The 16,736-nt window shown below is 44.4% G+C and overlaps 2 protein-coding genes across 9 annotated transcripts in view; one reads left to right on the forward strand and one right to left on the reverse strand.

Annotated features, from left to right (window-relative positions):
• shank3a (SH3 and multiple ankyrin repeat domains 3a) overlaps window positions 1-5,537 on the forward strand; it is a 203,219-nt gene extending 197,682 nt beyond the window's left edge. For 5 of the 7 annotated variants that reach the window (XM_049006201.1, XM_049006200.1, XM_049006202.1 and 2 more), the window contains one exon: window positions 4,235-5,537. In XM_049006201.1, coding sequence (XP_048862158.1) covers window positions 4,235-4,796 — 562 coding nt within the window. In that variant the 3' untranslated portion in view covers window positions 4,797-5,537. Of the gene's footprint in view, window positions 1-2,207; window positions 2,243-4,234 lie in introns of all 7 variants that reach the window. The other 2 variants (XR_007394607.1, XM_049006205.1) reach the window with 2 other exon arrangements.
• A 6,042-nt stretch (window positions 5,538-11,579) lies between these two features.
• Window positions 11,580-15,418, reverse strand: rabl2 (RAB, member of RAS oncogene family-like 2). 2 transcript variants are annotated; one of them, XM_049006254.1, is made up of 8 exons: window positions 14,895-15,418; window positions 14,544-14,573; window positions 14,115-14,194; window positions 13,957-14,036; window positions 13,658-13,769; window positions 13,140-13,237; window positions 12,873-12,956; window positions 11,580-12,566 (listed from the first exon to the last, which is right to left on the reverse strand). In XM_049006254.1, the coding sequence occupies exons 1-8, from the start codon at window positions 15,002-15,004 to the stop codon at window positions 12,486-12,488; spliced, it is 675 nt and encodes a 224-aa protein (XP_048862211.1). In that variant the 5' UTR covers window positions 15,005-15,418; the 3' UTR covers window positions 11,580-12,485. The 2 variants fall into 2 exon arrangements, with proteins under 2 accessions (XP_048862211.1, XP_048862212.1); XM_049006255.1 differs by having other exon boundaries at window positions 14,827-14,952.
• Between the last annotated feature and the right edge of the window lie 1,318 nt (window positions 15,419-16,736).

Consider the following 16,736-nt stretch of genomic DNA (forward strand, 5'->3'; position numbering starts at 1 on the left):
ACATTCGCCCTTACAAAGGCTGAACTTCCTGTTATAGTACGATATGACTTCCTGCCCTCAAGGGGTTTTTTTTTTGTCTGTACAAAAAGCATAGCCTATCCAAAATGACCACCTCCAGTCAATGATTTCATGCAGTCAGATTATCGGAGACAATGGGAGTTGAAATGGTGAATTTTCTACAGGACTGAAATATTGAGCATCCTATAAATTAGGCATGGCGTCTTCCTCTTTGTCGATAATAAAGATCAGCGTCTGATACTTCTGAGCGTTTGCTCTTGATATGGACCTAAGGTGCACACAAGGTAATAGCAGACATGGAAAGTGCAAACCTGGCGGCATGCAACACCCACACCACTCACAGAGCGACCTCTCTGCCCACCTCACCCCGCCCACCTGCCTAGCTCCGCCCCTAATAATAATAATAAATAATGATACATTCGACTCCCCTGTGACTCTGCTGCCGTGCCTGGAGGCCTCCACTCTCACATAACAGTGGCTCCAGGGCGTTTAGTTTCTTTTAACTGTCAGTTTCAATCTGAAGCTCTGATACTGCCGCATTGTTACATCCAGGACAAAATCGTTTCAGTTTGTTCCTAACATTGTCTGACAGGTCAAAATCTGCCGTAATGACAACCCGGGAAAGACACTCCACGTCAACATCGTGTTCTTTAACTCCCATGAAATATCCATCTCTTTCTGGGTAAAGATCCTTGTAAAATTTCATCATCTAGCAGCAAATATAGCAAGGATTTAACAGGAACGTAGTTACATGCTCATTATTAGACTGACTCGCTCATACTCCTGCCATTATTTTCGTCATTTCTGAGTGAAAATAAGATTGTCGGTGTTGTAACTGAAAGCTTAATTCCAGTCTCCCTTTCACTTTTGATAAGTGTTATAACTTGATAAGTATGTTTTATATTCAGTATGAAGCTGCATTATTTTACATTTGACACCCAGTAGGAGGACAGTTTAGCTGTCATCTCAGCACGGTTATTCTGTCTTATAAATGCTTAAACATGCTTTTGAGGGACCCGCATGGCCTCCTCCCAGTTTTGTTTTCTCAGACTCAGGCGTGCAGACATTCATGCCAGTACTAAAAATGCCACCAGGCATCACCCTCTGTTACCATCCCTCTTAAGGTGCTACATCCAAGCTGTCAGATAAGCAATTCTGCGCTCTCCAACTCTGAGACATACCAGAAGCCGAAGAATGCAGGAAAGTTGTAACCAGGGACAGATCTGTTTCTTCTCTCCACAATTAGTGCCGTCTTACTATCTGAGCTTTGAGGCACGTTGGACCCCTTCGGTTTACACTGTCATTTCATTGGACACTCCGCTACACACACCTGCAGCCTAGCCAATCAGAGTTCCATCCTTCTTATGTCACTTGGAAGTGGATTGGTTAGTCAGACAGGCTTCCTTCAGTCCCTTAGTACCACTCCACGTCCACCTCAGCCTATAGTTCCTCAGCCTTTCCCTATCCCACAGCACATAGCAACTCCATGTTCATTTGCATATTGTTGTCCATCTCCATGTAGCTGTCCCGCAACATAGCTAGGTCTCCGATCCACCCTGTCTCATTCTGAGCCTGTTGAAGATGGCCCATTGCAGCCTGCCTACGTGAATGTTACCTGTCGTTCGTGCATAACCCTCACCCGCTGTATCCGCCACGTGCCTCTGCAGCTCGTCCCTAACCGGACCGTCTCATAGCTTTGGCTGTTTTTGAAGCTCTTTGGTTTGCATTCGTTTGAGTTGTTCGTTTGTGCTTTGGTTATGTTATGTTTTGTTTTGTTTAGTTTTTTTTTCCTTTTTTTTCATTTGAGAAAATAGTTTGTGATGACACTGACACCTGCTCCCAGACTTAATTCTCTGTAATACAGGACATCAACAGACTGGAAATTCCATTACTAAATTCAAAGCTATTACTTTGTCTATTAATCGCACAGCCATCGTTCGTACCGCTTCAGGTCCTGGTACAGGCCGGTATGGATGCATCCACGTCCGGCCCATTGCCATGTTACCATTACCTTCAGCAGTCTCGGAGCACGTGTCCCTGTTTATTTGGTTGAGTTCCTTTCTTTTTCCCTCTGTGTTTAAGATATGAACTGTGTGCTCATTTATTTTCTCTCATGGACTGACGCTAACACTCTCTCTCACTGCCTCTCTCTCTCTGCTCACTCTGCATGCCTCCGCTGCTCTGTCTAGAACTGAGTCTGGCCCCAGGAGGGTGGGAGAACTGTGTAAGTGCGCATGGACATCTCATTACAATCTTCATTGTTCACTCTCTGCTGTGTGTCCCTGCCCACAACCCCGTCCCCAATACCCTAAACCCCACCCATCCAATGTCTGGTGACCAAAACCACAGCTCTGCTCGGCCCCTTTAGACCAATGTTTCCCAACCCGGTCCTCAGGGACAGACAGTCCACATTTTTTCCTCCCTCCCAGTCCCCTGCCAGACAGTCCCCATTTTCGCTCCCTGGGAGGGAACAAAAACGTGGACTATCTGTGGATCACCGAGGACCGGATTGGGACACACTGCCTTAGACCCCATTGCCTCAGTGCTGTTTTTTTCTTTTTGCTGTTGTTTCCCTCGCTTGTGGGGCTCTTCCTTGTTATGTCAGCTGGCCTGTGACTCAAAGTCTCCAGCCTTCAGGATGCAGAGTGCCTCTCTGTTCTCGTGCCGATTCCCACAGCCCTCAGCACACGGGGCTGACAAAATATCACAATGTGAGTGCAGTCGGGCACCCGCTGCCCTCCGAATGCAAGAGGGGGAGGACTTGATTTCAGGGACATCTAAGCGTCTCACTGATCTTCCTCCTCACATACGATAGATAGCCTGAAAGAGCTACTCACAGATATTTCAATGAGATTTCCCTCACCGGGAAATCACGAAAAGCATTCTCTGCAACTTGAAGGCTGGATCGCCCGCAAACATGTCCGCTGGCTTCCCTTCTCTTGTTTTTGAGAGCAGAGATTATGTTCTGTTCCCCGCTGCATGAACTGCCATTTGTCTCCACTAAATAAACTGTCACTAACAGGACATAAAAATATTAATTTAATTCAAAGACATGGCTACAGCCTGGCAATCTGTCCCCTACATTTCCTGTGGCGTAAAGCTAATCAGCTTATAGTCTTTTAACTATGTGCTTGAATTACTTTGGCCAGCTTACTAATGCAGTGCAAGAGAGCAGGGGAGACACTAATGCAAATTTGTCATTTAAAGATTCATGTGGAGTTTGTTACAGCATTCAACATTATTATTATTATTATTATTATTACTGTTGTTGTTGGTGGTGGTGGTGGTGTTGTTATTAATATCGCAACATGATTTTGGAATTTATTTGTCAACTGGAGGGAACAGGTCGCAGACTTTCATATTTGATTGTGATTGGCCACCTGATAATGTGACGGAATTGTACCAATCCGTGTGGATTGTTCCCTTATGGTTCAACAGTGCCTAGTTTGTCTGTGCAGATCCTGCATGCGGGCAGCCATTCTTTTGGGCTGTTGGCAGTTTACGGAATAACAATTTTAGAAAGGTGGGCTGCAATTTTGGACAGAAAGATGTGCCAAGAGACCAGAGTAAAAAAAAATGTTGAAAAAGCCAGTAAAGTGGGTTGTAGCTTTGAGGGTTGGAGGTCAGGTGGAGCTTTAGGGTTAAATCAGGCTGGATACCAGAAGAGGGGGGTGAGCTGTCGCATCTGGCCTGTTTTATGGAACCCTCCCTCTGTAAAAAGGCAGGTGTGGGGCTCCGTAATGATGTTCTCTCAGGCTCTGTCGCATCATGTCCAGCAGAGGGAGCTGTGCAGCATCTGGTGCCTATAAAGAAAAAAACCATGAACAAAATCAATCCTCATTATATGCCCTCTGCTAACTGGGAAATTGAGCCTTTTTCCAGACAGCCTTAAATACTGTTATTTTCATAGAGGGAACAGGATGCAGACGTCCTCTGGTGCCGTTGCAGACTCGGTGGGTCCTCGTTCTGAAGGGCAGGGTTTGCGTCTGGCTGAATGGGGCAGAGACAGGGACAGTCTCCGTGGCAACTCACCATCCTGTGACTAACAAGCTTGCAGTTGCGTGTGCCTCGCTGTCCACTGCCACAGGCATGTTGCAGAGCTGTGGAATGGTCGGGTCCAAGCGGCCTGCCACGCCGGTCTTGGTAACCTCTCTCTCTCTGTCCCCTCTGGCCCTCCCCACCCCGCCCTTCCTCCTCCTCTTCCTCCTCGGTGCAGACTTTTCAGTAGTTTAGGAGAACTCCACACCATCTCGCAGAGGAGTTATGGAGCTACCTATACCATCCGACCGGGCAGCCGGTACCCTGTGACCCGCCGGACTCCCAGCCCCGGCAAGAGCTCTGGAGGCGTTTCCCCCGACAGGACCGACCCCTTAGGGCGGAGCTACGGCCTGCCCACGTCCCCTTCTGCCCCACCCACCATCCTCAAGTCGTCGAGCCTGAGTATCCCACACGAGCCCAAGGAGGTCCGCTTCGTGACGCGTAGCGCCAGCGCCCGCAGCCGCTCGCCCTCGCCGTCGCCCTCGCCCACGCTGGCCTCCCCCCTACTCACGCTCAGACCCTTCCACCAGAAGCCCCTGCACCTGTGGAACAAGTACGACGTGGGCGACTGGCTGGAGAGCATCAACCTGGGCGAGCACCGCGACCGCTTCCAGGAGCACGAGATTGAGGGCTCGCATCTGCCGGCCCTGACCAAGGACGACTTCGCCGAGCTGGGAGTGACGCGGGTGGGCCACCGCATGAACATCGAGCGCGCTCTCAAGCAGTTACTCGAGAGCTAACCCCCACCCAGACCTTTAGCTTCACCCCTTATTTTCAGTGTTAAATTATCAATGAATATTAATTTATTCGCTAGTCACGGTATTTGCACTGAATGCAAGATGAGTAAAGTTAAATTTGAATCTCTGCCCACAACAATAGCCCCTCCTTAGCCCCTCCCATGAAGCCGAGAGCCAATCAGCCAGTATATTTTTAGTTTGGAGTGAATGGTGCATGAACTCCATTTAGAAAGAATCACCTACGAATGGACACCCCCCCCCCCCCCACACCCAAATCATCTCCCTCCCCAAATCATGCTGTTTTTGGGCCTCTGAAAGTTTTCCGACTTGAACACCATGTTAGAGAAGGAAAATTCAGTTGCCTTTAAAGGATACTTTTTTAGAGATCAACAACGGTGAGCAAACGATTAAAAAGGACGTCAAATTTTCTTGGTGAGGGATTTTTGGCTGCCTCACGCATTTGGAATTTTTAATACAGCGTTTTCACACTTTCCAGTTTGGGGGGTGGGGGGGGGGACGAGTTTGTAACTCTCAGACCCTTTTATTGACAGTGGTGTCTGTTCTGTTAGGAGAATGTTTAACCAAAACTAGCGGCTTTGAAAAGAATTTACAGCTAATAATAAGTAGATAAGGCTTACGTATTTAGATAACAGCAAAGAAATATAAAAAAAAAATCCTGAAAAAATACGTAATCACTTGTGTCCTACTACAAGTTTGAGGGTATACAAGTAAAAATATATAGTCCACCAATTCAGTGTTTTTACCAATTATATATATATATATTATATATGAATATATTTGAAAGAAAATGATAAGTATAACATTTTGTTACAGTTTTACTAAATGTATTTACGGTGTTATATAAAGGTCTCAGATGGATCGATCTTCCCGGGGTGAGCCGGTGTCTGGGTGTCCTGGGCAGCACAGCGTGGCTGGATGGGTCTGATCATGCATTTCTGCTCCTGTCAAACACACGGTCTTCCGTGGTGGAAGGCAGTGGGACAGCCATGTGTCTCAACACACCCCCAGCAAATGCCCCCCCCACCCCCCCCCCCCCATAGTAGGGTCCCCTCCACCTCACAGGATAATCCCCTCCCTCTTTGGCTCCGCCTCCTCCATCTGGGTCACCGGCCATTGCCTGGGTCCCTTACTGACCCAGCCAGGAAGTCATGTCAGTCCCAGCCCTGACCTACGCTGCCCCACATGCTTTTGTCCAACTCGGAAGCACATACTACTCCACTTACAGCCCGGATCACGTCACACACAATCTGCCTGGAAGAAGACGATGTCGCTACGGCCCACAGCTACCCAGCAAAGGCAACTTCCCGAAAGGCGTGGGCACACTTGGACAAGTGTGGGCGTGGCCACATGCGGAGTGCGCCGGTGATTGGTTACCCCACGCATCACATGGCAATAAAGGGGCATGGGGCTGAGAGAGCCCTGTTGTCATGCGCTGCTGCTTCTCCGTCTGAAAAGACCTTTACCTGCAGGCAAGGAAGTGAGTTTCCAAGTGTCAACCGTAAGGCAAAAACTATAAAATTAACACTCTGGGGGAAAAAACACATCAATATAAAATCTACAATTGTAACAGATTATCATTGAGGTTTTTCTCACAGAGACAATGTAATTAAAATAATTTTAGACTCCCATGTTCTTTGCTAATTTATCTGGATTTTTGATTTATTTCTGTTTATTTTCTCATTGGTGGGTTTTGTAGCTTGTGGAAAATGATGCTTAGAGGTTAAAAAGATTTTGTATCCATTTGTTAAGTCCAGTTTCTGAGTGAAATTAAGACTTGGTTATAAACTGCTCCTACAGCTCCGTAAACATGTAAATATGAAGAAATTACAGTTATTTGCTTTTTATATTAATCACAAGTAATGTAAATATAATAGTTTTCATATACATTTTTAAAAATTAATTATATATATAGATATATATATATATGAATGTTTGGCATATATGCATAGCTAACCACCGGTGAAATATGGTGAGAAACTTTTATTATTTATATGAACTATAAAATTGAGGATGATTTGCACAAAACAAGGTGCTAACAAACCCATCCATTGTCTAAAAAGCTTGCACTCCCCTGTCCACACAGCTGACTCACCTCAGCCCGGTCTAAAGAAAGCTGGTCATTCCTATTAGCTTCTGCTATGCCGCGTCTCCCTTGGTCAGAACAATACCTTACTGTACACGTCTTAGCATACAGACTGTGGTCCCACTCAGGCAGTAGGAAGCACCGGTATCTGTGTTTTGTGCGCCCTCTGGTGGCCAGGTTAATCTCTCTCTCTCTCTCTCTCTCTCTCTCTCTCTCTCTCTCTCTCTCTCTCTCTCTCTCTGCGTTTCCCTCCATTTACGAGTCGAGTGTCTTTTTTCGGTGGCTGACAGCTGTTCACCAAAGCTCACTGCCAACGGACTTGTTTCCTTGTAATGCAGGCCCTCCGTGAAGGTAGTGATGCTGAGCCCTTTGCGGTGGAGACTGAGGTGGAGCACCACCAAGCCCAGTTATCGGTCTGGGAAATGGGCCATACTGTTGCGCAAACGACACTCAGAAAACAACGATGGAAGTTCATTTAAAACATCAGTCTGATTTTAGCAACGCTGGATATTTTGTTCCTGAATAACAAGAGTTTCAGAAGGCAAAACACGCGGATGACGTTGTGGTAAACAGGCGAGTGCGAGTGAAGTGGACCGTGCTCATTTAATTTTAATTTTAATTAAAAGGTCAGCTTCAGCTAGATCTGTCCAGCATCCACTTATGTCTAGGTACAATTTAGGGAGAAGAGGACTACACTGATCACTTGAGTCCAGTGAGCTTCAGAAACGTCACACTCGGCTGAGAGTTAAGCCGACATTAAAACGTCAATGAAATCACACAGCGTACTTCTCAGCGCTCTGCTGGACCGGAGCTTGTGCAACAGAAACGCGGAACTTTCATGAATCTTCTGCTGAACACCTTTTCCCCACCATGCAGGAAACGCTAAATAGTTTCCCTTCATAGACATTAAGTGTTTTGGAGGATAGACATGGTGCGATAATTGTTGTAAAGAAAAAAAAAAGGGAAAAAAATGTGCCAAAAGTGTTGGACTTTCGATTTTCTCTGCATTTAAAAATATTTCTGTTGAAATAGCTTCTAAACGATCAGGACTAGCACTGCAGCGCCCCCTCCTGAAATTGTCGAGTACTACTGACACCTGCTAATATAATTTACTGTATGTACAGAATTCGTTTTAGCTTATTTTATTGGTGGGTTTTCTGTAAAGGAGTGTATATATACATATACACACACACACGCATATAAAATTACGTTCTTGTGTGGGGTTTTTCACAAACAATTTTATCGATATTATCAGATATTATGACGTGTTGAGGCATCTTTTGTTTGAAGTACAATTGCGGTTTCGCGGATTTGACAGTCATAGACGGAAGTGGATCGCCCTGCTGCTCTCCCAAGCCCCCGCCCCCCCCAGCCCATGAGAGCCCAGCGTGGGCCCAGAGGAGCAAAATGTAGCTACTGTCTGCTTTTAAGGTGTCGGCGACATGCTCCTTCCGCGTCATTTAATGGCTTTCATGCTCATGCAAACAACTGGCAAAAAAAAACGTAAAAAATACATCTGTCATATACATCTTCTTTAAGCTTGATTCACTTCGTCAGTCTCATTGTAAAACTACAAAGCACAAAATGAACAGCAAAGATGCCAAACTTGAGGATCCCACTTGACAGTATACCAGGGTGGGTATTGGGTCGTTATTCAGACGGCTGCGTGACGTTCGGAGGTTTCTTCTCTTGCACTGTGAGCCGAGGTCGCGGGCTGGTCGACCTGGTGTTTCTCACCGGCCGGTCAGACCTGCACCCAGGGCCTCTGTAGACTTCCTTGCACTTTGTCCGTACAGCCCACCAGACGGTACCTCCAGCGTGAGGGCGGTTTGCTCCTCCCGATTGGCTGAGGAGTGAAGGTCGTTAAACCTGATTGAGTTTCCCCTGGGTCATAGTGTCAGACTTGAAGACGGAGCAAGCAAAAATGTGGTTATGAAAAGTGTGATAAGTGACGTTGTGAAATTTGAGGCTTTGAAGGAAGGTGTGTAGAAACACAAGAGGCATGACTGTAATAAAGTTACGATTGATTAAAGGAAAAGTGCTATCAGTACTCTTGTCATTCCTGAATTCAGCTACTTGAAATAAAATGTCTGATCTGTGATGGAAGCCAATTTAAAACGAATATATCCTTTGTATTCAGACGGTCCTTAAAAGACGACTACAGCCCAATACAGAATTGTCTTTGTTTTTATTGACCTTTCACCTGCAAGTGGAATGAAGACATGACATAAACAAATGAAATGCACACATTCAGAACTGATGACATCTTGTGTGGTAACGTTTAGGACACAGACAGTGTTCTCTCCGCGGTCAGACCTGGCTGTTATTTTAGACACACATGCAGAATATTTTTTTCACCTCTAGTTCAGTGATAATTTCAGCGCGACGCCTTAGTTTGTATCTCGATAAACCGTGACAAGGATTCCAACACTGACATTTGAAGAGTATACTATGTATCACATGCAACACTGGATTCTAATTCTTTAGTCAATAACATGTCAGATTGAAAGCTGGCCATTGAAATGAAGAAGTACTGCTTAAAAACAATGATAAAGGTTCAATTACACACAAGAGAGATTCCAGCACAGTGAGGCAGTAAGTTATTACTGTTAGGAAGACAACTATACATAACTGTGTGTAAAACCAAACAGGTGCCCGCCTCCACGTTTCAGCATAGAACACAGTATTATTGTCTTTTATTGTAGGGTTACTGAAATCCTGTTACAGCATGATCCCATTTATCGTTAGATTATCTTTTTTTAATCAAAGTCATCAATAAATATTAAAACGACTTTATGCCGAAATTTATCTCAAAAATCTATTCCTTGGTATTTTCGGACTGCGAATGAATGAATGTTCAATGTCTGCACCCTGACCGGCTGAATGTATTAGTGAACCCGGCTTGTTAGTCTGTTAAATTAAGGCCCATTATATTGAGGAAGGAATCCAGAGATTTTGCAAGTAAGAAGCAAAAACGATTTCTTTTCAACTAAGTTTCACTGTTCATCAGCTATGTTATTATATAAATATTCAAAAACCATAATTCTCGCTGGGCCTTTGTATCTATTATTTACATCAAGAATCATATTTTCAAAGTATTTCTGCGGCTGTTTAATTTTTCATAGAAAATCATTTTATAACTGTCTGAACAACAGATCCCAGTGCCATTAAGACTAAGAAATAATCAGAACCAAGTAAGAGTTTCTGGATTTTTTTTAACATTCTACAAGACAATAAATCGAAACGAAAATATTACATTTTCCAAACCATTCTAGCTGACCATCAGTATTTTTAAAATATGTGATTACTATGTAATTTTGTCATCTTTGTTTTTACCAGTGATATCATTAATTAAAAGAATAAACACACTAAAAATACATCATAATTGATCTTTGTGGAGAAATCCTTTTCATGTCTCCCCCAGCTTACGCTTTGTGGATGATCTACATGTAACATAACCTCACTGTAGACAACAGCAAGCTGGCAGTGAAGGGCAGCCACCCACAGCAGCACCCAGGGAGCTGGGGGTTAAGGGTCCGGCTCAAGGACCCACTGATCACAGACACAGAGGCTTAGCTCACAGAGGCTTAGCTCCCTGAGATACACACCACCCCCTAAACACAATAAGACATTGATGTTGTAGCTTGTTTTAAAAATAATTAGACTGATAGTCTACAATAAATGAACCTCACAAAATGAGTAATATGTTAATGAATACAGATGGGTAATTAGAAAAACAGAAACAATGCAGTTTTCATTTGTTTGACATCAAAGACTAAAGTAATTCATCTCTGTTAGGGACTTTTTTGCTGAATAGACTATTGACTACAATCCATTTCACTTTGGTATAAAATTACCAGTTACAAATCAGAACATAGTAGTCTGCGTTCTGTGAGAATATGGTTAGGGTGTTGTTTAGATGGTGCGTCTGCTTGGCGTCAGATTGTTTGTTTTCTTGCCGAAAAAGCCTCACAACAGTAATGCTGAGAATTCCTCCATAAGCATGCGGATGGATAGTTTGTCCTTACAGTCTGTCTCATTGCATCCCGGCCGTGTGCATTGGAGGGTTATGTCACCTGCATCCTTAAGGACGGGTGACAAGCACTCATGTCCTTTGTCCGTTGAGCACTGGGGGTAAAGAAACGTCCTCATCAAAGGCTTTATGTCCCTAATTCAAAGTCACCTTTTTGTAAGCGATGATGTTCAGATACACAGACCCCACAGGTGTAAGATCAGCTGTCAAACGCTGTGATATTTACACAACATTATATCATGTAATAAATCCATCCATTTTCCAAACCGCTTATCCTACCGGGTCGCGGGGGGTCCGGAGCCTATCCCGGAAGCATTGGGCATGAGGCAGGGAACAACCCAGGATGGGGGGCCAGCCCATCGCAGGGCACACTCACACACCACCCACTCTCACACATGCACACCTACGGGCAATTTAGCAACTCCAATTAGCCTCAGCATGTTTTTGGACTGTGGGGGGAAACCGGAGTAATCCGGAGGAAATGTATAATTAAATTATTGTTCTGTTGTCATTTTCCTTTGTTAAATCTTAGCTATTAAAAAGAATCAAATCAAATCAAAAAACTTTATTTGTCCCCAAGGGACAATTTGAGACAAATAAAGTTTTTTGATTTGATTCTTTTTAATAGCTAAGATTTAACAAAGGAAAATGACAATTTGAAAATTAATGAAACATTAATTACACTAGACTTTTACACTATTATACAGTTGACACATTTTATTGTTTTACCACAAGAGTAGAAAGATAAGGTCCCGACCTGTAATAACATTCAGGTACGTACACAACTGTACACGTTTGTGCAAATTTAAAAAAAAACAAATGACAGGACAACCAAGTTCGAACCAAAATAGTTCTGTTTCACAGTAGACAAAATGGTAACAGACAGACTCTTTCTAAAACTCAACAGACAGCCCCTAATGTGACCTTTTTACTCCCTGTTACATTCGCTAGTCATACGAATCTTTGGGTATGATGACTGACGATATCGGAGAAGTCGCACGGTATAATGTGCAGCCTGATACACATCAGATACAAACACGCCAGTGATCTTACATAGAAATGTCATTGAAGTGCGGTGCATCTAGTTCAACTCTATTGGAGACTTCATTACAGCACATTCCTCTACCCGGTGCCCAAGGTCTCCGCACGGCTTCTGAAAACACAGAACCTACACTGTCTATAATGGATAATTATTCAGTGTTTGGGCTGGCTTGGTGGTGTATTATTTGTCTGTTACAAATAAAGAAGAAACAGGCCAGGAAGTGGCACATCCTCATTTGGCCTTGCACATGTGTTGTGACCCATATTCCTTTTGAGTCCCTCACCTTTGTTTCTGACCTAATAAATACTCAGTGTGCGTGTCCAGGAAGTCTCCGGAGGACAGACAGCTCCTGCGGACGAATCAAGCAACCAGCTAGGGCATATTAGCGTACAACATAATGGCTACCGCAGCACTGTGGAGATGAACGGACGGGAGGACGGATGGACGGATGTGCGATAAACAGCTCCCCTGTCTCTTCAAGAGGCTGCCCAGGAGCATCCAGATGAGGGAACCTCAAGCAAGCTGCTGGTCCATCTCCTGGAGAAGATCATCCTCCTTATCTGAGGTACTTTCTTTCTTCTCTAGTTCAAAGTTCTGCTTAGTAAAGAACAAGTCCATGCATTATAAAGCATATTCCGATGAAAAAGGTGTAAACTGCACAACAAAAACAGACTAACGTTTCCCAAACCATCATAAAATTAACCTGAACCACCATTTTGGAAAATGATCTGGAAAAAGTCTTAATATTTAATAAATAATTTTTCATGCAAAATTAAAATGAGTGCGTAATTAATTAATGTAGACTATTTTACGAATGTGTTAAACAAACACTTTTAAAGTCCGTTTAGACTTAAGTTCATAAGATGATTTAGTTCTGTTGATTGTAATTGACATCGGCACCTCTAATTCCTGCAGAACCTCGTCCATGAAATCACTGGAGTTCTGCTTGTAGGACATGGCCAGCTTGATGGCATCCTTGAACAGCTGTTGGGAAAATAAGCTGTAAATCACCTCAATGCGGTTTAGGAGAAAGTCTTACCGTAGAGGCTAACTCGCTATGTCTGAATGTGGCGTATTGCACTGGCCATTACAATAAACGGCGCAAGAGGGAAACGATTCAGCCGGACATAAAACACAAATCAAACCTCCTTGGCGTTTCGGTTTTACCTTCACAACGTTGGTTCCATCAGCGGCGGAAACATAATATAGAGGTAGGCCCTGTTTCTTTGCGAAATTGAAGTTTCTCTGAGTTACCTTCATATCAGCTAGAACAAAACAGAGCAGAAAACTGATTTATTTTTCCATCCTCCTGCTGATTTCCGCCCGAGGTAAATACAACTGCCGTTCCTGCTGTTTGCAGTTATTGTGGTGGGAAAACTCAGAGGCACTGCATTCATCCAGCACTGATTACTGAGGTTATCAGCAAAACATGCCTGCTGATTCGTGTCTTCGTGTCACCCTGCCAGTTCTCCATGTTGTGTGACATATATACAGCGTCTCTACTGAACTTTAGAGAGAACCACGAAGCAGCCATAGCTTAGACATACCTAGATCCAAATACATAACGTTTTGTTCCAGTGGACATTTGTAAGACAGATATTCAAACATCCAAAAAATTTCCCAAAGTGGCTTCTTAAAATTACCAGTACCGTAAAAGAGACGTTCAGTTAAGCAGCTCAACGTACCGTCTATTTTGTTTGCGACCACTATACAGGGAATCTCTGGCCGGTATTCCCTAAGCTCTCTATACCAGTTCGTAAGGTTTTTATACGTGATCTTCCTCTGAACGTCAAACACCTGCAGGGGGTTAAAAGAACGTCAACACAGTAGCAAACCTAAACAAATACATTCAGAGTACTTTCCCCTCATCACCGGGGATTCTGAGTACCATGTATTCTAGAAAGATGAATGATGATGGAAATACAAACATAATACAGAAAAGCAGCTGGGGCTGGGATTTAGAGGACAAAACGACATCACTCACCATGATGCATGCATGGGCCTTGTGGTAATAGGATGGGTGCATGCTCTGAAACCGCTCCTGTCCCGCCGTGTCCCAAAAATCTGTGGGCAGACGAGCGCCTTTAGACTGCAGCCATTCCAGACAAGTTTGTTCAGCTGAAAAAGATGTCACAGACCTACCTACTAGTACTGTCTTCCCATCAATTGCGGTGGAGTATTTGTAGAGTGTCAGAGCATACGTGGACAGCTGTTGGGGTCGACTGCAGACCATGTTAAGGATTTGAAAATCACAGCAGGTTATATAGTGACATACACTCGCAGCTCAGGGATAAGGGCCCTGCTCAGGGGCCCCAATAGTGACATCATTCGGCCAATCATGGGATTTGAACTAGTGACCTTCTGATCACAGACACCTAACCTACTGTACCACACACTGCCCCCATCACAACTACAACGTTTAAGAAATTTTAGTACTCAGTAACATTAAAATAACCTGGAGGACAGTGCACATTCGTAATTAATTTTGCGTACACCAGTTAATATCACAGTTAATGACTAATGGCTGAAGACACCGAACAAAGCAGGAAAGTAAAAGTTCGTAAAGGATGCTATCCGTCCATGAGGAATCTCTCCATTAACCTAAAAGCAAATGCAAACGCATTCGATTAGTTCGTGCACGTAAAACAAACATTTAGTTTAGTTTGAAACCGTTTCAGTAAATTTAACCAACCAACCAACCATCCATCCATCCATCTGTCTATCCATCCATCCATCTTCCAATTGGTTATCGAGAAATGCTAATTGATTAAAACTGGTATCCATTAGACTGCTGCTTCCTGGGATTGGCTCCAGGCTGCTGGGAACCAGTTTAAATCAGCTTGCAGTTTAGCACCTGCGCTTGTCGGTCGCTGGGGAGAAGCAACGCAGTAGCGTAAGCAGTAGCTCCCCACATGTGCTCACTTGGATTTTCCGACGGCGCTGTCTCCCAGGCAGATGATCTTGACTTTTTCGTCTGCGTCGTATGTCGCCTGGTCAAAGTCAAAGAGGCTCCCCCCATCATCGCCAGCCATCCCTCTCCCTCGGGATGGAGAGACTCCCGCTGGTACCTCGTCACTGATGCGATTAGGGATGTTTTGACTATACTTTTAAATGTACAACTACCGCGCGGAGTTTATCAAATATACCCCATTTACATGCACATGAATTGAAACGTCGAGACGGAATGGCAACGAAAGTCCGATGTCTGACCCTACCCTGCACTTACGACTTTAGCTAGCAATAACGATTAGCCAGCCGGTTTAACTCCAGCCCGTACGACATGATGGGCGGCTTAAGGTTGCCCTAACTTGTACACGCGTTTCTTGCCTTTAAAATTTAAAAGTTCGGTGAATAAAAATGCTAGGATATAAAGTGAATGCTGAATTGATGATATACTAGCCGCTAATCCCCGCAGCTTTTTCCACTGATCGTTTCTGCGAGTTGAATCGGTTCCTACGCAACGCGGGGACGCCACTAGGACCCCTTTTCCGTATCAGAGCTGTTCGGTGTCCTGCCTGAATGTATTGGGTTTAAATTTTTGTTTTTGATGTAATTTTATTTTATATTTGAGTTGGTGGAGGGAAAGGGGTTTCCCGCAAATTGTATCGCGTGCATATATATATTATATTATACATACACACACACACAACTGCAGGGACTTTATATATAATGTGTGTGTATATGTATATATATATATGTGTGTGTGTGTATCGTATGAAGTACACGGACACGTGAGCAGTTGTAATTGTTTACGGTATGTATTACCTTGGTGATCTGCTGACCACATACAACCCTCCACGCTTGCTTCGCTCTCAAGCCATGGGATATCTGTTAGTGTTATTAGTTATATTAGTTAGCCTAGGGTAGAAAGAGCTACGGCAGGCTGCAGAGCTTTCTCCTACAGAGCTCCTCAGCTGTGGAATGGTCTTCCACCGGATGTGCGGGTTTCAGGTTCACTCTCAATATTCAAGTCCAGACTAAAAACACACCTGTTTAGTTTAGCGTATAGGGACATTAGTTCTAGCCCTAGCTAACTCTTCACTCCCAGTCAGACCTGTAGTATGAGGTGTAGAGCTGGGTGGGGATCGGTGCCATTGGCTTTGGATAAACTGGACTGTCAGTGCTGTCACTCTAGCTTCGCAATCTCTTGTGGAACTGGAGTGCTGACATTTCAGGGACTCCCCATGCCTGCATTCCCACTTGCCTCTCCCTCCTACTGATGCTGCCATAGCCATATCTGCCGGAGCTTGCACATTGCACTTCATATTGCACTCACCTAGCTTTTAGCACTGCCAATAGCCTCCTCTAATTTGCCTAATTGTACATTTTATTTCCCATACTCCTGAGGGGTGATGCCTGGAGACCTCAATCTATCAAGATATCCAGCACACCCGGCTACATGTGACGTCGCCACCACCAGTGACGTCCCTGCATCCAGCTCGCCGTTCTGATCTTCCATGTATGATCCGCTGCCTTACCCCTGGTTGCCTGGCGATTGGAAGAAGACTCGGCATCGGCATTGGCTTATCATCTTCCTTGCTCTCCAGTTATTTCCCAAATCTTATGATTGGGACAATGTGACTTGGCGCTTCCCCGTCTCTGGCACTTAACCATCTCTCTATTTGACTATCCCTGCCGGCCCCTGGAGGATGGGCTCCCCCTTTGAGTCTGGTCCCTCCCAAGGTTTCTTCCTTCTAGGGAGTTTTTCCTTGCCACTGTCGCCTATGGCTTACTCACTGGGGGCTTTGGGTGAGGATACTGTAA

This window comes from Brienomyrus brachyistius, chromosome 1 (genome assembly GCF_023856365.1).
Source record: "Brienomyrus brachyistius isolate T26 chromosome 1, BBRACH_0.4, whole genome shotgun sequence".
Classification (NCBI taxonomy): Eukaryota; Metazoa; Chordata; class Actinopteri; order Osteoglossiformes; family Mormyridae; genus Brienomyrus; species Brienomyrus brachyistius.